Source organism: Vulpes vulpes, chromosome 8 (assembly GCF_048418805.1).
Source record: "Vulpes vulpes isolate BD-2025 chromosome 8, VulVul3, whole genome shotgun sequence".
Taxonomy (NCBI): domain Eukaryota; kingdom Metazoa; phylum Chordata; class Mammalia; order Carnivora; family Canidae; genus Vulpes; species Vulpes vulpes.
The window spans coordinates 7,025,766-7,051,472 of record NC_132787.1 but is presented as its reverse complement, the minus strand read 5'-3'; the positions used below and the strand labels follow the sequence as shown (position 1 = coordinate 7,051,472).

Below are 25,707 nucleotides of genomic sequence, written 5' to 3'. Positions count from 1 at the left end.
TTTTTATTTGACAAAATCTTTATTTGTCCTTCCCTTTTGAAGGATCATTTTTCAGGGTACAGAATTCTAGGTTAGTGGGGTTTTTTTCTCTCAATATTTTTTAAAGCTTTTATTATTTATTTAGAGGGACAGAGAGCATGCACAAGCAAGGGGAGGAGCTGAGGGAGAGAGAGAGAGAGAGAATCTTAAGCAGAATCCATGCTGAGCACAAACCCAACACAGGGCTCAATCTCATGACCCTGAGATCATGACCTGAGCTAAAATTGAGAGCTGGACACTTATGCAACTGAGTCACCCAAGTGCCCTCTCTCAACATTTTAAATATTGCATGCCATTCTCTTCTTGCTTGCATGATTTCTGAGGATAAGTCAGATGTATTTCTTATCTTCATTCCTCTGTAGGTAAGATTCTTTTTTGCCCTCTGGCTTCTCGCAAATATTCTTTATCTTTGATTTTCTATAATTTGAAAATGATATGTCAAAATATAGTGGGTTGTTTGACATTTATTTTGCTTGGTGTTTTCTGAACTTCTTGGATCTCTGGTTTGATGTCTGACATAAATTTGGGGAAATTCTCAGTCATTATTATTTCAAATCTTTTTTCTGTTCCTTTCTCACTTTCTTCTGGCATTCTCATTATGTGTATATAACACCTTTTGTAGTTGTCCCACAGTCCTTGGATATTATGTTTTGGTTGTTTTTTGCTCTTTATTCTCTTTGTTTGTTGGCTTTTGAGGATTCTATTGAGATATCCTCTAGCTCAGAGATTCTCTCTTCAAATGTTTCCAGTCTACTAATAAGCCCATCAAAGGTATTCTTCACTTTTGTTACAGTGTTTTCATCTCTAGCATTTCTTTTTGGTTCTTTCTTAGGATTTCCATCCCTCTGCTTACATTGCACCATCAGTTGTTTCATGCTATCTACTTTGTTCATTATAGCCCTAAGCATATTAATCATAGTTGCTTTAAATTCCCCAATAACTCCAACATCCCTGCCATGTCTGTTTCTGATGTTTGCTCTATCTCTTCAACTTGTGTTATTTTACCTTTTGATATGCTTTGTAATTTTTTCTTGATCGCCAATCTTGGTACATAGGCCTTTGGTAATGTGGGGGGCAGGGAGCATTCTACAGTCCTGTGATTTTGTCTCAGTCTTTTACTGAGCTATGCCTCTGGACTGTGAACTTCACAAGCGTTTTTCAGCTTTTTGCCCTTTTTGAGTAGAAGAGGATGGCTAACATCGGTGGAGCTGGGTATTTCCCTTCCCCAGATCAGTTAGGCTCTGATAATATTCCAGCAGGTTAGCCACCAGCTAACAAATTTCCCCCAAGGGCAGGCTTTGTTCAGAACGACAGAGTGCTCTGGCTATTTCAGAATGGTTCCACTTCTCCTCCCTGTGCCAAAAGTCCAAGAAAGTTTTTCTCTGATACACATTATGGGAGCCTTGTGGAGCTCCTGGAGATAAATTTCACAATACTGTGAGATGCCTGGATCCCCTGGAGTTTTTAACTCAGAGTAGTCTGCACTGTCTCTCCTTCAGGCAATTCATCAACTGCAGTTCAGATTCTCCCATCCTGGCACTGGTTTCTGCAATATTTTTCTGTATGAGAGTCTCTGCTCTCAAGCTTGTCTTTCCAAGGTTATTCCAATCTATATTTGCCTAACTTTCCAACCCTGAGGTTTGCCTAACTTTCCAAACCTTTGACTGGTTTGCCTGCATCCTCTCCTCTCTTACAGATTGAAGAAGAGTTGTTGATTTTTCAATCTGTTCGATTTTTTACTTGTTGTTAGGGTGGAATAGTGACTTCCAGGCTCCTTATATGTGGAGCCAGAAGCCATAAGTACACTGCTGTTCTTCACATTACAAATCTGCCAGGAAGAATTATCTTTCCCTCTTGGCTAGAGAGACTTGATGAGTCCTCAGGGACTTTGAGATACCACATTCTCCACACCATCCTGAAGAGACACTGAAGCCAGCAGCATCACTCTCAGCTCCAGGGAAAAGGCAGAGAGGGAGGAAGTCAGTTGAGGAGGGGTCATATACAAAAAGGAGACAGATTTCAACTTTTCTTAATGACTTTAATTGGAGACTCAATCTCTGTAAACCATAGTTCCAGCCTAAGTCTGTGGGACAGCATCTAGTTCTCCCTGAGGTCAGGGGAGGAGAAATGCATAATTGAGGTTGGAACAGGGAACCCCACTCTCCCTGGTCTTTAACTCCAAAGTAATTCCAGCAAATTATGGCTTCTGGATAAGCCTTAAAGTAATTGTTAACGTCACCAAGCTATAAGTTCTTTCCTTCTGATGCAAAATGTTCCTCCTATTTGGGGAACTCTTTCACAAAATATGTGGGATCAAAATATACCTCTGTACCTGCACTAAACATCTACAAGTAGGAAGCTTCTTGATGCAGTCATTGGGCTGGCCACAAAAACACTCAGGCCTGGAGAAGTTCACTCCCTCCCAAGTTCACTCACTGTGTCAACCCATTATCCTCTCCATCAAGCATGAGAACTTTCCCAGACCCTGTTCTGAGAGGATATAACCCTAGAAAACACCAAATACCCACTGCTTGATTTCCATGACCGGAGTTCTTTGAGGCCCCAACATAGGGCTGAATTGCAGTTTGCAGAGCTGTGTATGATAACAGCCATTATAGTAACCTTGAATTTTTATCTGCTGTTCTTCTTAAGAACGATTGAAAACATCTTCACAGTAACGATATCATCAGGTTTGCCCTCTCACCAACTCCAAAAAAGAGGAAAGAGAGCCCACCGCTTCCCTTTACATTAAAAGGAAATATGAGGACTCGTCTATGGTTTCACTTCCCATCCGGGCAAAGGGCTACAGAAGGCTCCCATCTTCTCTGTGTAGACTCTGTTTTCAAAATGCTGGAGCACAAAGATTTGAGTGTTTCTCTGCATTTTTCTTTTTTGTGTCTTTTCTCTCAATTCTAAGGGCATTTCTAAACTTGGGAATGCCTCCCAGTCTCCTCCATCCTCCTCCAGCCCAGAGCAGATAGGACCTGAGTCCTGCAAGAACTTTCACTGCTCTCATGCCCCTAGCTGGCTCCAAGCTCTATTGGGTAGAAGACACCACATAGGCAGTGGCGATGTATTTCTTGCCATTTCCATAGGTGGACTTGTCCCAGGGATAGGTCTGGATGGCCAAGGGATATCCACCCAGGCTTAACTGGCACCTGTGGGGAAAGATGGCCAAGTCATAGGGGCCCACCGTGTCTTTCCATGCCCATCCCCTGACTGGGAAGATTAAGCCCAACCCATGTAGAAGGGCTCCACCCTGACTTGAACAGCCCCTAAGAGAACCATCACAGCTTTCTCCAGCCATTGTCTCCCACTCCCCATGCCCAGGCAGCCCTTCAAAACCTATGCCTTATTCTCTAGCTTCCTAAAGAACATTGCTCCTCATCTTTCCCAGAGCAGTATTCTAAAGTCTCAGATTCTAGAGCTGAATGCCCAGAAATTAAATGTCTGCTCAGGGTCTCAGAGGTAGTAGGACCCAAAGTCCTCAAATATTAGAAGGTGAAGCCCAGTGGTTTCAATCTATACTCTCTGGGGCTTTCGGGTTCCCCCTCTCAGCCTTGGAGACCAAACAGAGAGGCTTGGAGCCCCAGGGCGACTCCATTTCTAACTGTTTCATCTGTGAAGGTTCTGTACAAGATTTCATGTGGTTTTGCTGCTAAATAAAGTTTGACAACCACAGTCTTATCTAACAACTTCATCTCCCAAGTGAGAAAACTGATGTCCAGAAGGGTGATTTGTCCAAGCCAGTGAGTTGCAGAATCTGGCTCTCCCGACTGTCCTGGCTGCAAACAGCATGTGGCCCCAGCCTGCTTCCCAAGCCTGGTTGGCCCAGTACTTACACTTTGCCTGGCCTGGCAATGAAGCACAGGGAGTAGAGCGCAAATTCAAACTCAGGGCTGCTGCCAATGAAAGCTGAGCCCACTTCCTTATAGTAGCCATCCCAGTTGAACTGCATGGCAAGCACGTCGGGGTATGAATCCCACTGTGGAAGGTAGTAACAGGGGCCTGATGAATATCACGAGGAGAGAGGTGGCAAATGGTAGCAGTTGGCCAAGATTTGGTGAGGGCCTATTAGGTGCTTGTGTGAGTTTTCTGGGGAAGCTGGATTCGTGACATCGACCAAGGGAACAGTCTGCCCTGCTAAGGTGTCTGAGTCTGACTTGGATCCTCTGTCTGGAGCTGTCAGTGTGCATCTCCCTGAGAGGCCAGAGCCAGCACTCCTGTGACTGGTACCAGGGCAGCAGAAACCATAACTGTTTCTTGTGGCTATCACGTGTGGAGGAGAGGGACAATTTATTGTCCCCAAATTATTTCTTGGCACAGGGCAGCAAAGGTCTCTCTCTTTTGTTTTTAAATAAAATATATGGAGTTGAACTCAGACTAGCCAAGGCCACATTCTAAAGAAATTCAGGCAGGGGGTAACTACACATCTCTGAGACTCGTCTTCCCATCTGAGAGTCCTCCCCTGCCCTGAGCCTCCCATCCAGAGACGGTGTTCTCTGCCTCCTGCTCTCTGCAGCTCTGGAGCATTCACTGTTTGGAAGGGAATCTCGGGTCCTGGCTGCCTAAACTCTAGCAGATAGGGGAGTCATCCTCACAATCCCCACTAAGCGGCCAACAAGAGTCAGGGTGAGAGGCAAGTGTGGCTGTTCAGAGTGCAGAGTGCAGAGGGCAGGAAGTCTGGGTACCAATAAGGCTTCTCCAGCCCACGGGGTCCACACTCCGTACTCACAGGGCCGTCGTAGATGTGACTGTAATAGTCAACCAGGCCCTCCTTCTCCTGCATGTAGAAGCGGATCCAGTTATGGAAGCCGGTGACTTTGCCTTTTTTGATTTCACCTATAATAAAGAGTTCAAGGTGGGTGATATGGGCCTCCCCTCCAGCACCTTCTGCCCCTCCCATACCAAGACTGTCCGCCTTCCTCGGACTTTGGCTCATAGAATGCCCATAGCCCAGAGGACCATGCAGAAGTAGAGAGCCACACCCCCAAACACATTTTTCTTCCTATGTGTATCCTTTGGGAGCCCCAGCATCTGGTCTCCTTTCCCCTTCAGAAACTCCAGAAAAGATGGTTCCTCAAAAACAGCTGCTCAGACCCCTTCCTCTTGGCTTGGGAGTGGACATGCCTGTCCCTGCTAGCTGCTTGGCGGCCGATTCATCGGTGCCTGATGCTGCCCTACTCCTGAGGGAAGCTGTCTCTCTTCATTCCTCCAACTCTTTCTTTCCAAGCAGAATGATCCCACCTGAGAAGACGTGTTCAAAGCCACTTGAGTCCTTCTCTTCATTGCCTCTTGAATAGAGCCCAAACCACATGTTCTTCAAGTCGTTGACAAACTCCTGTTCTGAGCTATAGCGATCTGCGGGGAGGAACATAGAGGACTTAAGAGAGGGGAAGGCGGGACCAGGTCCCAGGAAGCAGGGAAGGGCCACCTGCTCTAGCACATCAAGAGACACAGGGTTTCAACCAAAAATGTATTCAATGGGGTGCCTGGGTGGCTCAGTGGTTAAGCGTCTGCCTTCGGCTCAGGTCATGATCCTGGGGTCCTGAGATCGAGTCCCATATCAGGCTCCATGCAGGGAGCCTGCTTCTCCCTCTGCCTGTGTCTCTGCCTCTCTCTCCATGTCTCTCATGAATAAACAAAATCTTTTTTAAAAAACTGTCCTTTTAATAACTATGCACAGTGCCCCAGTTTTGTGCCAAGCCAGATCTACAGGCTGAGGATTCAACAGGGAATAACAAGGACAGGATCCCTGCTTTCACAGTTTCCCTCCCAGTGGAAGAGACAGCTAATAAACGATATGATTGCAGATAAGTGCTATGAAAGAAATAAAGCAGGGTACCCCGTGATGACTAGAGGTGGGTTGGGTTGGGGAGCTCTTCTAGAAAGGAAGATCAAAAAGACCTCTATGAGAAGGTAGCACAGATCAGAGACCTGAAGGGTAAGGAATAGGCCACACAACATCAGGGGGAAAGTTTCTTCCACGTAGAGGGAACAGCAGGAGCAAGACTCTAAGACCACCTGGGCCTCGCGTTCAAAGAGCTAAGGGAAAGCCAGGGTGGCTGGAGCACAGTGAACGCAGGGAGGAGAGGAAGGACAGGAGGTCGGAGAGGCAGGAGCGATCAGGCCTGGCAAGCCATGCCAAGAAGGATGGGTGTCAGTCACAAAGTAATAATACAAAAAGAGTTTCGAATTGCTAACCACGTTCTATGGGCCCAAACTATTTTAAGTGTTTCCAGTCCTCACGTTGAATCTTCACATAAGGTGGGTGCTAATTACCCCCAATTTAGAAATGAGGAAATTGAGGCCAACTGGGGTTGTGTAACTCCCACGAGATCACAGGGTCGATAAGAGGTAGAAACGGCACTTGAGCCCACGTGACCATTACACATGTCAACTGTCTCTGAAGGACTTTACAGCTTCTTGGAGGCGAGAAAGCCGCCGAAGGGTTTTAAGCAGGGGAATTATGTGATTGCTTTGTTTTTAAAGGCCCACTCTGGTTGTGTATATAAAAAGTCAGTGGGGCGTACGAGCAGCAGAGAGAGCAGTTTTGAGGCTAACGCGTCGTCCAGGCCAGAAGCAGTGGTGGCAGCCGTGGAGGAGGGCTGAGAAGTGGGCGGACTGGGGGTAGATTTTGAAGGAGGGTGCGATGGACATTCCTGATGGAGGAACAGGAGGCGGGGAGCCGTGAGGCAAAGAGAAGAATCGAATATAACTCCTGGGTTCAGGCCTGAGCAATGGGATGATGGACTGTGGTGTCATTGATGGGATGAGAAAGACCAAGGAAGAGGGGTGGGAACCATGAGTTCTCTTCCCACTAAGTTCTTTTTTCTTTTTTTTAAGATTTTATTTATTCATTAGAAACACAGAGAGAGAGGGAGGCAGAGACACAGGTAGAGGAGGAAGCAGGCTCCATGCAGGGAGCCCGACGTGGGACTCGATCCCAGGTCTCTAGGATCACGCCCTGGGCTGAAGGCGGCGCTAAACCGCTGAGCCACCCGGGCCACCCTCTTGCCACTAAGTTCTGAGTAGATGCATGAGAGAGCCACGGGAGGTGGAGAGGCAGGTGGGACCCAAGAGAAAGTCGGGGCCGGAGCTCTAACTTAGGGAGCCGCAAGGTACCAACTGCTACTCAGAATCGTGGGTGGAGGATGCCAAGGAGACACCAGACACATTCCATCCTCTCAAGGACTTAAAACACGGTCAGAAAACGAGACAAAATGTACACAAAATAGCAGACAATGGTTTCACCCTCCGGATGGCTACCACTGCCCCGGTGCTAGGCCTTGCACTGAGCCCTTCATGTGCATTAACCCGCCAAGACCCCGTTTCACAGATAAGGCTCCGACAGGTAAGCTAATTTGCTTCACACCACTAGGGTCACACCACTAACAAGTGGTAGTAGAGTCTCCGTGGCCCAAGGCTATTTGGAGCTGCCCACCCCCCACCCCCGCCCCCCGCCTTCTGAGGACACGCTGGAAGCCAGTGGTGCGCTGGGGCAGGTGCAGCGTCAGCAACGCGGGATGTGAGCTAGAGCTTGAAGGACAGTCTGGATTGGGCCAGGGAGAGGGGTGAGGGCAGGATACGTAATGGAACAGCCCGGCCCCAGTATGGGATCGATCCCTGGGTGCCTCGTCTCAGACAAGTCACCTAGGGTGTCAGGATGGCCGAGGGGTCTAAGGCGCCAGACTCAAGCTCTGCTTCAGACAAGTCACCTAGCCTGGGGGTGAGGGGAGGAGGTTGCTGCTTCTCCCTGAAAAGCCGGCGGGGCCTGCTTGGCCTCCGAGTTGTGTCTTGTGTCTTGTGTTTGCCTCAGAGGAGCACCAGGGGGCGGTGCTGGATCGCGCCCTCTTCACAGGGGCAGCCCCGTGTCCCCAGCTTTACCTGCCAACCTCCTTGGGCCTCACTCTAAAGGGACGGCAGGCAGGTGGGACCAGGCACCCTGAGCCCCGGGCAGAGGCCTGGACAGAGCTGCCCATAAGGCGCGGCCCCTGGCGTGGAGGAGAGGACCTGCACACTGACCAGCACAACCTCCTGCCAGAAAGTCCTGCGCCTCAAACCCTTTTTGGTCTGGTTCAAATGTCTCCCTGTCTGGAGCCACTCGAGCCACAGCCCCTCCGGGTAGAACGTCCCCTCTCAGATCTCTTGGTGATTTTCTGTTGCTGCTTCCCCAGCAAAGATGCGGAGAGAGTCCACATCCTTCCTGGACCCGGAGCGGGGCTGGGAGAGAGGCTTAGGGACCCTGCAGGCCCCCCACCAGGAAGGAGTGCCGCCTCTGGGGTCAGCCTCGGGGGTGGAGTGGGGTGACTCCCCCTCTTGCAGAGGCCCTGAGACTGAAGCGGCCAGTGGTGGGGACAAAGGACACAGCAGCTCTGAGTCAATCGACTTCCAAGCCAGACAGGGGATCCCTCAGCTCCTGAGGCCCGGGGCCTGGCCTGGGCTCCTCTCTGGCCCCCTCCCAGGCGGCCCCTGGCCACGGGCCGCCGCCAGCTGCTGGCTTCAGCTCCCGAACCGCGGAGCCCAGCGGTGCCAGGCCCTCCCCGGGCCAGCCCGGGCCTCAGCCCTGCCCGTGGCTCGGGGGCAGGGGCTCACTCACTCTGCCGGCGGAGGAAGCCGAACAGTTCCTTCATGAGCGCGGTGCTCATGACCTCCCCGAGGAAGGCGTCCTGCTCGGCCAGCTGCTGCGCGCTGAAGTGCTCCCCGCGGCCCGTGGCCGGCTGGTAGTTGTTGAGGAGGTTGATGAAGGCCGCGTACGTGGGCTTGGCAAACAGCTTCTCGTTGACGTACGTGAAGAGCCTGCGGGAGGCGGAGGGAGGCCCAATGGGACGGTGAACATGGAGCGGGCCCAGCCCCCCGGGGGGACAGGCATGCGAACACAGGGGGGACTTGAGACACTCTGGAAGCTTCTTCTGCTTCAGCCCCTGGAAGGCCAGGTCCATCAGCAGCCCAGTCATCACGGAAACGCAACTGGACGCCCACAGACCCTCAAAATGGCTTTATTTGTCTCTGGGGACCTATTGTTCTCTCTGCCTTCGATCCTGCCTGCCCTGAGGGGAAAAGTGCCAGGGTGGAAAGAAGCAAAGGTGGGGGGGGCCTGGGGTGGCAGTGGCGGGGGCCGCCGTGCGGGAAGACTGAAGGGGACTCACGGTTCCGGGCAGCGGTCCACTTGGTCTCTGGTCTCCGAGGGCAAGATGCGGTTTTGGCTGTTGAGAATGATGTCTTGCTTCTGGGCCTTGTTGACGTCCGCCCTGTAGATCTTCTCGGAGATGCTCTGGAGCTCCTCCTTGGTTATGGCATCACTGCTGTAGGAGAAGCCCTCTGGGAGGAATTGGGGGGGCTGTCAGCCTCAGGAAGGCCTGGGGGCGCGGGGGCCTCCGTGTGCCCCCTCTTCTGGGCACCTTCCAGAAGCCGGCAGCCAGGCAGAGGGGCCGCAATCCGTCACCCTAGGGGTCGGAGGCCAGGGGCCTAGCGCCTAGAGGATACCTAAAAGCGGCACGTGGCCTTGCCCACAGAGTGGCCACACGGCCCCCTCCTCCTGGACGCTTCTCAGACTGGCATGCCCCAGAGTGACCTGGAGGGCTTGCCAAGGCAGGGCGGTGGGCCCACCCCCAGCGTTTCTGATTCAGTAGGTGTGGGGTGAAGCCCTGGGGTCTCCCTTTCTGATACATTCCCGGATGATACGGATGCTGCGGCTCCAGGGGCCCCACCTGGAGAACCATCATTGCCCCGGAGAGCTCCTCCGTCTCGGGGGCTGCGCTAAAGGGAGCAGGAGACTGACCGTGGTGGCCACAGAGGCCCTCGAAGTCCTGGCAGCAGTTCCCAAACTCTGGGCAGCGGGCATCGCAGTGGCAGGGCTGGTGCCTGTCGAAGGCCTCGTGGCAGCGGGCCTGGCAGGAGCTGGGTGCCGAGTACAAGTCTGGGACGACAGGGAGCCGTGAGTCCAGGGCAGACCCCTAGAGGTCGCCTGGCCAGCCGGGGGGGGGGGGGGGGGGGGGGGGGGGGGGGGGGTCCAACCCCCACCCCCCCAGCCTCACTCCCTCCCCGCTCCTGTGCAAGATCTCCAGGGAAGGAAAACAAACAAGCTGAACTGGTGCACACCCTTCTGGGTCAGGAAGCCCTTTCCGAGAGGCCGAACGCTACTTTGGGGCCTGTTGTTTTGCAAAGTTTCCCACTCTAAAAATAAAAGCTCTTCCACTTCCCTCCAGAGGCCCAGACGCCCTTTCCTGCCTTCCCCCCCCCCCCCCCCCCAGCTGCCTGGCATGGCCTCTTACACCGCCCCGCACTGCCTTTAGGGTCCGCCTGGCTTAGGCCTGCGCCTGCTGCCACCAGGGTGGCTGCACCTCTGGGTCACCCCTTCTTTTAGCCTGAAGACCCCCCTCTTTAGAAAGGCAGACTCACGGCCAGGCGGGGCCTCCAACATCTCTTCCTCCAGCTCCAGGAATGGTTCGGGCTCCTTGGGGTCCTCTTCCACTGGAGGTCAGAGAAGTAGAGTCGCTGGCCGCCACCCCCCAGGCCCCCCACCCCCAGAGGGCGGAGAGGGGGGTTCCTTCCTTTCCCCTCCAGGACAGGCAGTGCAGGGGCAGGAGACACAAAACAGGCTAAGGCACAAGGAGTAAGTACCAAGTGACGAAGGAGACAAACTGAAGATATAAGACAGAGGGGATGGGCCATTGAAGGCTGTCATTAAAAAGTGACAAGAATTTGCCCAGGCAAAAAATAAATAAATAAATAAAAAACAGTAAATAATAAATAAATAAATAAATAAATAAATAAATAAATAAATAAATAAATAAAAGAATTTGCCTAGGCGACAACTCTCCCTGCCCCTCAAACGCTCTGGTGTCCAGTGTGGCACAAAGCGGAGTGGGGGGGGGAGTGGAGCCTTCTGGATTGACACCTCCCATGTGGGTACGACTTCTCTCCAACCTAAGTTGACAGACGGAGAGGCTGGAGCGTCTCCAAATGACAGGGACTTAGGGAACTAAGGAACAGGTCACTTAGGGAACATCCCTTACCTACCCCAGTCAAGGGTGAACTCCACCCAGGCCCTCGGGGACTAAGAACTGTTTCCTGCGATACCAACTTCCCTTCTTTCTTTACAACACTTGGCAATGGCGGTGGAGACTGGGGGGCAGGGGGTGCCCAGAAAAGCAGGTTCCTATTGCTGCCCTGCTCCCTTGGCCTGACTGTGGCCCGGGGCTCTGGGACCAGCAGGGTGGGTGGAGAGGAGGAGGAAGGATGCTCCTGGGGACTCTGGGCTCCTCTCCCTCACGCAGTGGGGAACTTCCCCCAAAGAAGCAACACTGTTCCAAAGAGATTCAGAGGCTGTTAGTGAGTTTTCCGGGTAGTGTCCTGTTAGGATCATCAGAACCACGGGTCAGATGATGCATCGAGCCCACAAACCTCTTCTGATCACTGACTTCGTGCCAGGCCGTGTTCTGAGTGCTGACAACCCACGGGGTGCGCAGCCCAGCCCATGTCACGCTAACGAGACTCTCAAGGGCTGACTTAGAGTCTCAAGCATCAGCTGTATTTTTCCTGCCGGAAAAGGATTCTGAGTTGCAAATCAGACTTGGAGACGGACTGGCTCCTAAGCTAAGTGCTGTCCGCGCCGTGAGATGCCAGCCCGATGGTCCGAGGCGCACAGGCTCCCCTGGATCTGCCGGGCACCGGGCGGGGGAAGACGGCAGGCTCTGATTCTGGCCCTGAGCTCTGGACCAGGGCTTCCCTACCCGGGCCGGACCAACAAAATTTCAGCTAGTAGAGATGGTGTTTTCGTGTAAACTGAATGAGGGTTCCTTCGAGGTGGAAGCAGCTCAGTGGGCACATGGCTGGGCCAGCAGGTACCACTTTGGGAAAATTGGAAAAAGGTACTCCTTTCTCTCAGCAGACACAGCTCTTTACCAAGGCACATGGACTAGCAAGAAGGGTACAGATTCGATTTTGGTCAACTTGCCTTCTCCGACAGGTGCCCTTGTGCAGTGCACAACCTGCACCACCATATGCTGTGGGCTTGCTGGCCGTTACCCACCGTGGCTTCAGTCAGTGATCATGTTTTGCAAACTGAGGGTCAGGGCACATGGTTTGACAGTGAACTTCACAAGGCTTCATGGCACAAAGCAGACCATTGATCTGGCGGTCTAACATGCTGGAAGCTTCCAAACAAGGGGATTATTCAAAATTATTTTTTAAAACTGTGTTGTTGGAGTAGCAGAGAAACAAGGGGCTCTTGAGAGCAGCGTGTGTGCCATTTAATCACTGGACGGGGAATGACGGATTGGAGATGTTGCAGCCGCCTCGGTCCACTCATTCTAGGACGAGTGGTGTGAATCACAACAGTCCCTGTGACACCGTGCGTGCGGTCTACCTGGCGGCACACAAGCTGGAAAGTTCGACTCCGTTTTTACACTGTTGCAACGTAAAGGGTTGAGCAACGAGATGGGGAATGTAATACACGCTATCTTAATGTTTTATGGTTAATTATCATTTTGCCGTTTGGGGAATTACTTAAACTTTCAAGATAGTGTCGTTAATCCTGACCCTTAAGACAGATGTTCCAGGTAAATAACATCCGTTTCCTTGTAAGTTGGGGTCTTACACTGGGGACATCCTAGAGTATCTGGGACAAGTCCTGGCCAAATCCCCGACCTTTGCTCTGCCCTCAGTGTCCTCACTCGGGCCCCTTGAGCCCCACCACCAGGCTTGAACCCTGCTCCAAGCTGCTGGACACCCAAGCCAGCGTCCTTTCAGGCACTCTGGCCATAGGCATGGCCTGGCCCGCTGTGCCTCCTGGACCCTTCTCCCCCACGAGGAGCCTCACCACTGCACAGGTGCTCATAGTCCTCACAGCAGTCCCCATGCCGGTGACACCGGCGGTCACACTGGCAGGCAGCGTCCCGGTTGAATTTCTCATTACAGCGAGATGCACATGACTCCAAGTTTCCTATGAGCAGTAAAAGTCACACACTCAGCTCTCTGAGGAGCCCATTCTCCTCATCGAGGTGCCCCCTGCACTGGGGTTTGCAGACAGGGGCAGGGGCCCCACCTGGCAGGAAAGATCGTTGCTATCTGCAAGGAGAAATATATGCACAGCCACCCATGCACCAGTATAAGCCTCATCCCCACCGCCCACCACCCACCACCTACCACCCACCCTATACCGCAGGGCTCATAGTATAGATGAGGATCACAAACCTGAATGCCCAGTGAGGCCAGACCTTTAATATAAGCAAGTAAAGAAGTGGGGAGGCGGTAGGAAGAGGTGGGGATCGTGGCAAACTTGGAAGTGATGCTCGGTCTGAAATTGGCAGCCACCATTGGTCCCAGCCACCCCTGCCATACTGGGATGCAGGCTCAGTGTTGCTAGAGCCTCTAGGTTTCAAGAGAAGCCTGAATTTTCATGTGACGTTTTCCAATTTTTACAAAATTCAGACAGACCGGGACGCCTGGGTGCCTCATCGGTTGAACATCTGCCTTTGGCTCAGGGTGTGATCCCGGGGTCCTGGGATTGAGTCCCACATCAGGGTCCCCATGGGGAGCCTGTTTGTCCCTCTGCCTGTGTCTCTGTTTTTGTGTGTGTGTGTGTGTGTGTATGTGTGTGTGTGTGTCTCATGAATAAATAAATAAAACCTTTTAAAAAAAAAAATCAGGGCAGCCCAGGTGGCTCAGAGGTTTGGCATCGCCTTCGGCCCAGGGTGTGATCCTGGAGACCCAGGACCGAGTCTCATGTCGGGCTCCCTGCAGGGAGCCTGTTTCTCCCTCTGCCTGTGTCTCTGCCTCTCTCTCTCTCTCTCTCTCTGTGTGTGTCTCATGAATAAATAAATAAAATTTAAAAAATAATTTTAAAAAAATCAGGCAGACCAATGAAAGAAGTCTGTGTGCTGGTGGTGACCCACAGGCCACCCTTCATCTGTCCCATAGATGAAGGTAAGTCACCGCTGTCTCAGTGATCCCTCCTGCCCTCTCCCCTGCGACACCCCCTTCCTCTCATCCTGTCCCTTTCAGGTCTTCTGCTGGTTTGTTCTTTGCTCCCCTTCGTCGGGTCTCCCCTGCACCCTGTGTGCCCCGGTCCCGACTCTCTGTTTCCTCTAGGCTTTGGCATGCATTTGAATTAGTTTATGCTTGGGTAGGGCATGAGGCGAGTATGGGTGAGAACTGGATTCTGGAATCGGATCCCTTGTGTAACCACAGACCACATCCCTTACTCCAGCCACGTGGCTCGCAGAAGCAAATGTTTGGTCCCAACGGGGCATGGACAAAAAAGCTTTTGAAAGAAATGGTACAAATCCACTACCACTCCTAAAATCACAAATGCCCACCCCAGCAAAGACAGCGTCGGGAGCACGCCAGAGCGACAGCTGGCTTTGGGGGCCCTTTCCTTCCACTTTGAGCTTTAAGGGTAATTACAGAGTCTTTGTTTCCACTTGAGGTTCCTGAGGTTTGGATCTCGGAAGGCTGGGTTTAGGGGCCAGGCTGTGGGCTACGGAGGATGTCAAGCCGGAGTCAGGGTTGCCATGAGCGTCGGAACTTGTAATGAGCGCAGAAACCGAAACCTAATTTGCTTTAGATTGAGAGTTGTGGTTGGGATTTGGGCTTTCGTTAAATGTATTGATGAAGTAACAATTTTGCACCAATGCTTAGCGGAGGAATGGGATGGGGGGGGGGAGTGGGTTTAAGACAACTTCTGGGTTGAAGAGTGTGTCAGGATTAGGAGAAGGGAAATGATCCCACTTTTGCTTTGGGACTCGGTTCTGGTGGTGATTCCACACAGGTCCGGAACCTCAACTTAAGCCAGGATGGGGTGGGAGGTGACTATTAAGGACACGGGTTTAGTTAAACTGGCTTGGGCGGTGGGGTTACGGTTTACACAGTATTAATCAGGGTGGCACAGCAGGGCGGGGGGTGGGGTGGGGGCTTGAGAACCTGGACTCCGATGCCAAAACTGCTTGGGGCTGGAATTCTGGTCCTGCTGCTTTCTAGCTAGAAGACCTTGGGCAAGTTATTTGACCTTCTGTGCCTCAGTTTCCTTGTTTCTGAAAGTGTCATAACAATGGAGTCCACCTCACAGAACAGCTCTAAGACTCGAATATGTTGATTTTGGTAAAGCACTTGGTACGGAATGACACATTCCAGCCACACACGGTGGTTAGATAAACAGTGACAGTGTTCCGTGCCCCCCTTGGCTGGAGCAGTCTCCCTGGCGACGTGCTTAATCTGGGTTTCAGGGGGGCCGCCCCTCAGACTGGGGTGTCAGGGCATTTATGTGGCTGACGGTTTCCTAGCTGACATCATTGCTATGAGCCTGTGTTCTGCACATCAAAGAGGTGTCAGGTCAAGGTTAACTAGGTCCTGAGGCAGCCTCAAGTTGCCTCTGGGGCCTCCAATGTGGCCAGGAAGGCAGGCCTTTGATCCAGTGGATTGTTCTCGAAAACAACCAGGCCCACGGCCGCTGGTCCCTTCAGGCTCAGGGGAACACCTCTTGAATCTTAAACGATGCTCCCTTGGAACCTGAATGCAAAGAACTCAAGGGGGAAATTTTTAGGCCGGGAGGAAGGCTCGGTCAGCTGCCTGCCCCGTCAGCCTGGCAGGACACCCAGAGTCCAGAGGGAGAGAATTCAGACAAATCAGGGCACGGCTTACAATGGGCCAGATCAGCAGGGCCCCGGGAAAGAATTCACTTCCTTCCAGCAGCTGGCACCAGTTGAGAAGGGCGCCACGTGAATGGTCAGCTGTGGGGAGCTCAGGAGGCCACCCCCCCGCCCGGCCCCGGCTCAGTGGACTTTTTCATCTCGGTTCAAGAGCCCTGTCCCCGTAAGAACCCCTGGAAACTCCGTCTGCTCAAGAGGACCTGGGGCTTGGGGGGTGGACGGGAGAGGTAGGAGGGACTTTCCTCACGGGCGTCTCGCTGTGCTGTTCTGGGGACACTCAGCGGGCCAGTCACCCTGACTCCACTGGGGCGCCCCCACCCTGTGCCTGCGGCCCACACAGGGCTCTGCGGGTGCCTCGCTCGCTGGCCAGGTGCTGAGTCACTGCTTAGCAGCCCTCCCGCCCAGCTCTCCGGCCTCTGCCTTTCTTCACTTGGGCCTTGCCCAGCTCAGACTCAGGCTTCCCCTCCATCCCCCCCTTGAAAGGCTTAGGGCCTCCCCTCTCTCCTGAGATGCTCAAGCTCCCCGCGCTCTCCAAGACGGCCATATGCTAGAACGCCCACCCGCATCTGCGCTGCCCCCCAGGGGAGTCAGGTCCCAAGCCTGGAGGTCCCTGTTGTGGTCCCCTGAGCCACCCTGAGGGCTGGAGCATCCCACACCCGTGCCCGTCCGGGAGCCCCAGAGGCTGTTTCCCTGGAGACTGGACACACCAAGAAGGCTCATTTCCAGGACCAGCTTCCTGCCTCGTTCATTTGGAACAACCAGTGATTCCTCCGTATGGTCCATACTCCTGCATCTAAGCTCTGGGATGCTAGAACCCGGAGAGACAAGAGCCGAGCCTCCCCCCCCCCCCAACCTTAGGAAAGAAGGCCTACCCGACTTCCCATCCATCCACAGCCAGGCCCCATCACCACCCCAGGCGCAAGGGCTCCACCTGCACCTCTGAAGCTACTGTGGCCTCTGCCCCCGGGGGTGTCCGCCACCCCAAAGGTCTCAAGGCACCCTCCTGTCCTGAGAGCGGGGTGTACCGACCCAGCGGCCACTCCTGCACACTGAGCTGGAAGTTCTCACACCCTCGCTGTTGGCCCAGGTGGAGCTGATTCCCAGCCGCTCCACGGTGGGGCCAGAGTGGAGGTACGCGGTCCCCCCAGTTCACGGGGGCCTGGGAACAGCTTTCTCCTCCAAAGGTTTTTGAACCTGGAATCCCACTAGGGGTCTCCTTATACACAACCTGCCTGGAAATGAGGACATTGCTCCCAGGAAGATTTATAAGCATGATCGCAATCAAAACCCCAGTTCAGGGCAGCCCGGGGGGCTCGGCGGTTTAGCGCCTGCCTTTGACCCAAGGCATGATCCTGGGGACCTGGGATCGAGTCCCGCGTCGGGCTCCCTGCATGGAGCCTGCTCCTCCCTCTGGCTGTGTCTCTGCCTCTCTCTCTCTCAATCTGTCTCTCATGAATAAATAAATAAAATCAGAAAGAAGGAAAGAAGGAAGGAAGGAAGGAAGGAAGGAAGGAAGGAAGGAAGGAAGGAAGGAAGGAAGGAAGGAAGAAAGAAAGAAGAAAGAAAGAAAGAAAGAAAGAAAGAAAGAAAGAAAGAAAGAAAGAAAGAAAGAGAGACTAAACTGTTAAAAAAAAAAAAAAAAAAAAAAAACCTAGCTCACCGAGATCTCAGTCCAGGTAAGATGCTTTTTCATTCACTGTCTTAATCAATCCTCACAACGGTCCTATTTAGGACCAGCCCGGCTTGGGTGGGATGTGTATCAAGCTCTGATTCTTTGTCCTCTGGGCGGAGGAGGGTTGTCTCCACACCTCTCAGCTCAGCCCCCTCCCTGGCACTCGTTCCCACTCACCCATTAACCAACCGCCAACTAACACATCAGCATCAGCACTTTGCACAGCCCCTGAACAGAAAGCCGTGCTGTTCCTCTGCCGGTCCCATCCCCTGCACCGCTAGTCTCTGGAGGCCAGGATCCTTCTCTCTGCTCTACTTCCTCCAAGACCGGGTCCAAGACCCATTCCTCCGCCCACTGGTACAGCCTAGAGAGCCCCCAGCCTAGCTCTCGGCCCAGGGCTCCTCCGCTTTCCCCCTGAGCCTGCCCATTCTCCTGAGGCTTTACCCAGAGCAAGGCCCCACCCCAAACAACCTCACCTGCCCCTGGGGCAGAGGAGGGAGTGACCAAGGGCAGCCAGGCCACTCAAAGCCAGCAGGCCACAGCACCAGCGGCTTTATACCCTACAGCGGTCCCACAGACAAACCCTGGTGAGATCAAAAGTCAGGCTGGACTGAGGGATGTTTGGGTCTGGTCTTCCAAGGAGTCTAGGTTAGTCCATCAGGGACAACTAGACTCTGACACGGACAGGTCTAAGGTGCTCCATGGCTTTAGGACAGAGCTGCCCCTCCCTTGCCCCACTATGCTCACCCCCTACCAGGTTCCCTAACCGGCTGCTTTTTTACTCCAGGGCCCTTTCACCCCCACCAGATGATGACTTACCAGCCCAGGCCAGGCTGCAGAGCGCGGCCACGATCAGGGGCACACAGGCCCTCATGGTGCCCGGTTGGAAGCCCCAAGTGGATTGGCTCTGGGACTTTCACTAGAGTCAGGTGAATGTCACAGCTCTCAAATGAGCCTTATTTCCCAGGCTGATCCTTTTAAAGACATCAGAACTTGTGGATCTGGTACCTCCAGATCCTTCAGGAAGAAAAAGGGGAGGGAGGGACCCCGGATGGATAAGAGGTGGAGAGGGGGTGGAGCCCTACAGCTGTTAGAAGCCAGAGGGCAGGTGACTAAGCAGGCAGGTAATTCCAGATGTTTAGAACAGGTAATACGAGGTGTTCGTGGCCAGAAAATAGGTCATGCAAGCTGGCACCTCAAGATGGGCCTAGTTGGGGAGACGGGGCTCTCCGGCCAAAGTGTGAGAGTCAATGGGCTTGTCTTTGGGTGATGTCCTCCAAACACCCACCGACCTGCAAGCCACTGTCCTGACCTTCCAAGCAGCTGCAGAAACGAGGGCCCCTCTTATTAGCATCAGACCACCTGTAGCTAAATCACCCCAGAAGTAGCTGCAAATGGTCTCTATTTCTTGCTGAGTCAGCATCTCAGGGGTTACAGGTTTCAGGTTCTCACAGGTTCCAGCTTTACGAGGCCAGGGGTGGGCAAGAGCCCTAGAGGCAGCCAGAGGATGCACCCTGGGGGCCAGGAGCCCACTCCTTTCATCCCCTACTTACACTCATCTTCCCGAGGACCCTCCCCTTCTCGACACTCCTTCCTTCCCAGGCCCAAGAGCAGAAGCACAGCAACATGGGGCTGCCAAGTTTCCCCTCCTAGAAAGGTAAAATCTGCTAAGTGAAATGCCCTTTCCAGAAAGAGCACTGCGTGGACATTCAGACTTCAGTAGAAGAGAACTCTCACATAAAAAGGTGAAATTGATAAACCATTGAGTCTATAGTGACTTTTTTCCAGGGGTGAAGTAGGGGAGCGTGTCCTCCTCGGCTGGAGTGCTTGAAATGTGGGATACTGAGCTCCGTTTCCTCATCTCTGGAATGATGGGGTTGGACCTGACGATCCCTCCCAGGTTCATTTTGGGGCTTCCCCCTGCCACGCCCAGGGTGAGCCACCAAGGTTGCTTGAGGAGAATCCCCCAGCCTCGCTGTGTGGGGATGAGACCACATGTGGAGCTCCGGGGTGCAGAGGACAGCTGCGGCAAGCCACCTTGCAAGGTGACACGTCAGCTGGGCCCTTCCATGGAGGAGGGTGGCTGGTTGAAGAAGTAGGAGCAGAAAGGCTGCTTGGCTGCTGGGGCAGGAGAACAGGCTGCGGCCACTGCTGGCAGGAGCCCGAAGCCCCGGGGGCTGGTGGCACCCATGGGGATCTCGGACTCTGGTTAGTTTAGGGAATAAAGGAGACTGTCTCCAGCTGGGCCAGGAGAACCATGCCTCAGAATTTTGGGGTGGACGGTGCCCTCCAAGGGCCCTTGGCTGAGGCCGGATGTGTGGAGTCCGGCCAGGGCAGCCCCTGTCCAGCTGAGCTGCCTGTGGGGTAGAGCTTCCAGGGCAGGGGTGCCCCCTCCCCAATAGGGGAATTTTAGGTCAGTAGGGGGACGGTTGAGACTGACTCCATTGAGCCAGAGGGCGCATCTGAAAGTCCTGGGTCCTCCAACAAGACCCACAATTCCAACTTTAAGGACAACCACCAACACCGATGGAGCATGTGCCAGCGTATCACACTCCACGAGCCTCCCATGCACCCTCTCCTCCACTCTCACTACAACCCTTAACAGTACTATTGTTAACCTCATTCGCAGAGGAGGAAACTGAGGCACAGAAAGGTTGGGAGGTACAGCCAGGAGCACCTCAGTAAGTTATGCAGCAGGGCCTCCAACCAGATGCCACCCTAATGGACACTGATGCTATGTCGTCCCACAAAACACATCAACAACTGCTTCATCACATCTGGGGTCCGACACAAAGTGGTCTGGGCTCAGATCGCGTGGAATTGAAGGGACCCCAGTGGTCACCTGGCTCCACATCTCTTAGGAAGTTGCAAGCCCTGCACAGTCCTAAGAGGCTGTCCTGCCTCCGCTCGCGTGCCTCTGTGCCTCTCAGGGCTGCTCATCCCCGCTCCCCAGTTCTGACTCCCAAACCCCAGGACCGTGTAAGCCAAGACGTGCTGACATGGAGAAAAGTCGTTAGGACAGTAGGAAAAAATCCAGCTAGTCAACGTAGGCACACACATCTGTGCACTTGTGCAAAGATGCCTCAAAGCCAATTAGATGCACATTGATGTATATAGAGATACACGCATTAAATGCTATTTTGGGGGCGCCTGCATGGTTCAGTCAGTTAAGCATCTGCCTTCGGCTCACGTCATGACCCCAGGGTCCTGGGATCGAGTTCTATGTCGGGCTCCCTGCTCAGTGGGGAGCCTACTTCTCCCTCTCCCTCTGCCTCTCCCCCTGCTTGGGCTCTCTTGCTCTCACTCCCTGCCAAATAAATAAAATTTTTTTTAAAATTAATATATAAATGGTATTTCAGATAGCAGCTGGCCTGGTCTGGACAGAAAACTCTGCTGCTCCGCTTTCCAGGTTCTCCCCCAGTTAGGTTTTCACATGGGCTTTCCGCCCTTGATTAAAAGGAGTCCCAGGAGGCTGGGTCCTGGACACTTGGGGCCCGAAGGGGGTGGTGACAGGTACATGGGGAAGTGATATTCCCGTGATGAGAACACCAACAGAGATGCCTCCTCTGATCAGGAAGTGGGGACAGGGTGCAGCTGGGGAGGGTGAAGGCACATGGGCAAGGATCCAGGAGGCAGCCAGGCCATCAGCCATGTGGGGAATGGGAATTGCGTGAGCAAATATTTACTGAGCACTCACTAGTATGCCTGGTGCTGTGCTGTTACTGGACTGGCAGGATTCAGGCCCAGCTGGAAAACTGCTCTTAGAACCTATTGGCTTCTTGTGGGCTGGAGGACAGAGAAGGCTCGGCATTGGACTGTGGGGCTACCAAGGTGGTGAGGGGTCAGGACCAGCAGGCTATGGGAGAGATGGGCCCGGGGAACTACCAAAGGGGACATATGCCGAGGCCGGCCCACCCACCATCCTTGTCCTCTGTGGAGCCAGGGTTGCGTCACTTCAGCACAAGGCCAAAACTGGAGGGGCCCTGCAGCTGGCCCAGGACAGGTAAGGCCTAGAGTCGCCTCCCAGGGGGACCCCTGGCACCTGAAGATGCTAGACCTCCAGCCTCTGTCCCACCGTGGCCTGGAAGTGACCCAGGATAGAGACCCAGGACAGTCACCCACACCTGGTCCCCTGTGAACCACCTCAGTCTGTAGTTCCCTCTTCATGAATGAGTTTTAGAGCGGCTCCGTGCGTGGTTTTCTTTCACATTGATTTGTGTGTTGTGTACCACAGTAGGGTTTCCAGGTATTTCTTTTTAGGTTTGTGGGCAGCCCTGATAGTCAGCATCATCCTCTCCACCTGCCTTGGATGCGTTAGTCAGACGTGCCACCTAGGCCATTCACCGGAGTCCCAGGCTGTGCTTCTGGTTCTGCTGGTCAAACCCCAGGCCACTCCTTTACCGGCCATGCCCTTGCCTGTCCTGTCCATCTCCTACTCACCTCTGGTCTCAGAGCAAGGCCACCCTTCCATGAGGCCTGACTTCAGCCCTCCAGCCAGAGGACTCCCTCCCGCCTGTGGACCCAGTTCTTGATATTTGTCCCAGGCGCCTTTCACACATCACCGCACCTCTGGTGCTGTTGCCAATGTGGTGTCGGTTAAGCTCTGCGCTGACATTTAATTTTTCATCCATACAGGCTGTTTCTTCAGCTCCCCTCTGAAATTCCTTTGGACAGGGAGTCTGCTTCCCGGGTCCCCTCTACTGTTTGGTTTTGTCATTGAATATATGTTAAATAACCATCAACATGTATGAGGGACCAAGAATAAATGAATGAGCAAACTGAGCCTTCCAGCCCCACTTGTTATAAAGGCTCAAGGGAAGATAATGAACAAAACAGAGAGCTGACGGATCCCTCTTTGGGATTAAGAAGCTTCTTAATTTGTACCTGGTGGGGGTTTTGGGGCGGTGGGTGGAAATGGGTTCTCGGCATTCATCGTGCAGTTATGTTTTCATAGCAAACACACCCTTTGGGGTAGTATTTCATGTTTGTTTGGAATTGGTGGAAATTTAGGGGCATCTAACCCCCCAAGCCACCCCCTTGGCATCACTACTGCAAGGGGCAGCCAACGCAGGGACCTGACAGGGCCTGGGATTCCAGCAGCTTCTGAATTCACAATGGAATATAACAATATAACTCAACCTTATCCCGCTTTTTAGGATCCCAAAGTAACCACCTTCCATACATTCTTCTTCTTCTTTTTTTTTTTTTTTTTTTTGGCCAGTGGTGCTAATGTTTCTTTTACGCTGCCTAATAGTGTTTATAAAATAAAATTTCTGTTTCATGTCCTCAAACCCCAATAGGTTTGGGGAGGGTCTGGAGGCAGAGACAGGAACAAAGCGAAGCAGATGAGACAGGCAGACAGAGATAAGGAGGTTCAGAGAGACAGCAAGGGAGTGAGCAAGGGCAAAGGCAAGAGGGCGAGCTAGAAGCAGCCGAGCAAGAGCCAGGCCCTGGCACGAAGCACCTCACCAGCCCTTTGCCCCAGGTGTGTTGGCACAGCTGGCCTTTCTGCCCTCAACAAAGACGACAGTGGAACTGGCAGGAGCGGTTCCTACCCATCGTGTGAAGATCTACGACCTTTCAAAATTGTCATAATTAGTGTCTAAGGGGGGTTGGATGATAGGCAATTTCCTCCTTTCTCAGCATTGGCTCATTCACCTGACTTCGCCAAGCAAAACGGATGCCAGGACAGCTCAGCCTCCAGAAGGGGAGGGTGACAACCCAAGAAGCACACGGAAAGCTGTGATTGTGGGAGCAGAACACAATGCTGAGACTATCTGGGTTCGAATTCTAGTTCTTCCACTCACCAGCTATACAACCCTGGGCACATTTCCTGACCTCTCTATGCCTTGGTTTCCCCCCATAACTGTAAAATAAAGCAAGTAAGAGTACCTGACGAGGCTCTTGTGAAGATTGAATGAGGTAATACTGGCAAAGCTCTTAGAACAGTGCCTGGCACCTAACAAGATCAGATAAATGTGTGTTTTCAAAAACCAGGGCCAGCCAAGGCAATCTTCAGAAAGAAGACCAAAGCTAGAGGTACCACACTCCCAGATTTCAAGAAATAGTACAAAGCTGCGGTAATCAAAACAGGATGGTACTGGCACAAAAACAGACACGCAGATCAATGGAACAGAACAGAGAGCCCAGAAATAAGCTCACACCTCTATGGCCAATTATTCTATGACAAAGGAGGCAAGAATATACAACGGGGAAAAGACCGTCCCTCCAATAAATGCCGTTGGGAAAACTGCACAGCTAGTGCAAAAGAATGAAACTGGGCCGCTTTCTTACACCCTACACGAAAATAAATTCAAAAAGGATTAAGGACCTAAATGTGAGATCTGAAACCATAAAATTCTCAGAAGAAAACATAGGCAGTAATCACTTCGACATCAGCCATAGGAACATTTTTCCAGCTATTTCTCCTCTGGCAAGGAAACAAAAGCAAAATTAAACTATTGGGACGACACCAACATAAAAAGCTTTTGCACAGCAAAGGAAACCATTAGAGAAGATATTTGCAAATAAGTTGCAAACGATACATCTGATAAAGGGTTGATATCCAAAATATATAAAGGACTTATACAACTCAACATCATCAAAACAAATAATCCAGGTAAAAACCGGGTAGAGTCTGAATAGACATTTTTCCAAAGAAGACATAAGAATAGCCAAGAGACACACGAAAAGATGCTCAGCATCACTCATCATCAGGGAAATGCAAACTGAAACCACAATGAGATGTCACCTCACAACTGTCAGAACAGCTACACTCAAAATGACAAGAAATAACAAGTGTTGGTGAAGATTGTGGAAAAAAAAAAAAAAAAGGACCCTTACTACACTGTTGGTAGGAACTCAAACTGGTGCAGCCACTTTGGAAAACAATATGGAGAGTCTTCGAAATTTTTAAAATAAAATTACCACGTGCTCTAATAACTCCACTACTGGGTACCTACCCAAAGAAAACAAAAACTAACAAACTAACTCAAAAAGATATAGGCACCCCTATGTTTATGGCGGCATTATTTATAATAGTCAGCATATGGAAGCAGCCTAAGTGTCCACAGATGGACGAATGGATAAAGAAAGAAGAGGGGAAAAAAGAAAAAAAAGAAAGAAGAGGGAGATGTATCGATATCAATATCTATATTTATATAGTCCGACTATTGGTCATAAAAAAAAGAACGAAATCTTGCCATTTGCAACAACATGGATAGATCTAGAGGGTATTATGCTAAGTGAAATGAGTCAGCCAGAGAAAGACAAACACCATATGATTTCACTCATATGTGGAATTTAAGAAATAAAACAAATGAACAAACAAAGAAAAAAAGAGACAAAAAAACCAGACTCTTCAATACGGAGACTAAGAGGTGGTTACCAGAGGGGAGGAAGGCGGTGGGTGGGGGGGGAAGGGGGTGATATTAAAGAGTACACTTTACATGATGAGCACTGGGGGGTGTATAGGATTGATGAATCATTATATTGTGCACCTGAAACTAATATAACACTGTACGCTAATTATACTTCAATTAAAAAAAAAAAAAAAAGCAGGGCCACAAAAGATCTAATTTGGAGAGGATGGTTAGGGAAGCCTCCGTGAAAAAAAATGACATTTAAGACAGACATGAAGCATGGGAAAGTGGCAGTCTCTCTAAACTCGTCATAATGTGATTCCTTTTTATAAATTTTAAAACCAAATTCGTATTTTAAAAATACACTGTGCTTTTGAGTATGTTCAAGCGTGTCACTTTTGAGTATTTCCAAGTTTAGGGAGATGACTCTCAGTGAGTCACACTGTCTAACTCACCTGGTTTGGTTGCCAAAGGGGACCACTTATTTTCTGGGGGCAGGGCTGTAGCCTAGAGGACTAAGCTTCCATCTGGGGGAGCTCAGAGCTTCAGTGGGTAACAAAACTCCCCTAATCCGTTGTCTCAGACTCTTCCCTTCCTATTTCTCCCTTAAAGTGACCATGAGAGGGGTACCTGGGTGGCTCAGTGGTTGAGCATGTGCCTTTGGCTCAGATCCTGATCCTAAGGTCCTGGGGTCGAGTCCTGCATCAAGCTCCCCTTGGGGAGCCTGCTTCTCCCTCTGCCTAAGTCTCTACCTCTCTCTGTGTATGTCCCATGAGTAAATAAATAAAATCTTAAAAAAAAAAATGTGACCACGAGAAGGGTTAGGAGCCTGATCTTCAGAATCTTTCCAAGTTATGTATCTACACAACAGGGGCCTTCTACAGACAACCAGAATTCAGGCAGGTGGCAATACTTAAGGGTAGGGGACTTTCTGAAAATCCTTCTGGCAAAATGGCTTGCAACTGACGCTCCCTGCCTCAGACAG

At 52.0% G+C, this 25,707-nt stretch overlaps 1 protein-coding gene across 1 annotated transcript; it reads right to left on the bottom strand.

Moving 5' to 3' along the window:
- On the bottom strand, positions 1-18,364 carry ENDOU (endonuclease, poly(U) specific). The gene is made up of 10 exons (XM_026000178.2): positions 18,181-18,364; positions 12,863-12,985; positions 10,441-10,512; positions 9,821-9,958; positions 9,189-9,360; positions 8,639-8,838; positions 5,287-5,400; positions 4,775-4,881; positions 3,882-4,024; positions 1-3,197 (listed from the first exon to the last, which is right to left on the bottom strand). The coding sequence occupies exons 1-10, from the start codon at positions 18,233-18,235 to the stop codon at positions 3,077-3,079; spliced, it is 1,245 nt and encodes a 414-aa protein (XP_025855963.2). The 5' UTR covers positions 18,236-18,364; the 3' UTR covers positions 1-3,076.
- Positions 18,365-25,707: the final 7,343 nt, after the last annotated feature.

Excerpts from the sequence above, each read along its gene's own strand:
- ENDOU (XM_026000178.2), bottom strand. The coding sequence starts at position 18,235 with ATGAGGGCCTGTGTGCCCCTGATCGTGGCCGCGCTCTGCAGCCTGGCC. Across the intron at positions 9,959-10,440 it reads GTTGGAGGCCCCGCCTGGCC|ACTTGTACTCGGCACCCAGC; the intron begins GTGAGTCTGCCT and ends CTGTCGTCCCAG. Across the intron at positions 4,882-5,286 it reads CTTTGAACACGTCTTCTCAG|GTGAAATCAAAAAAGGCAAA; the intron begins GTGGGATCATTC and ends TCTTTATTATAG.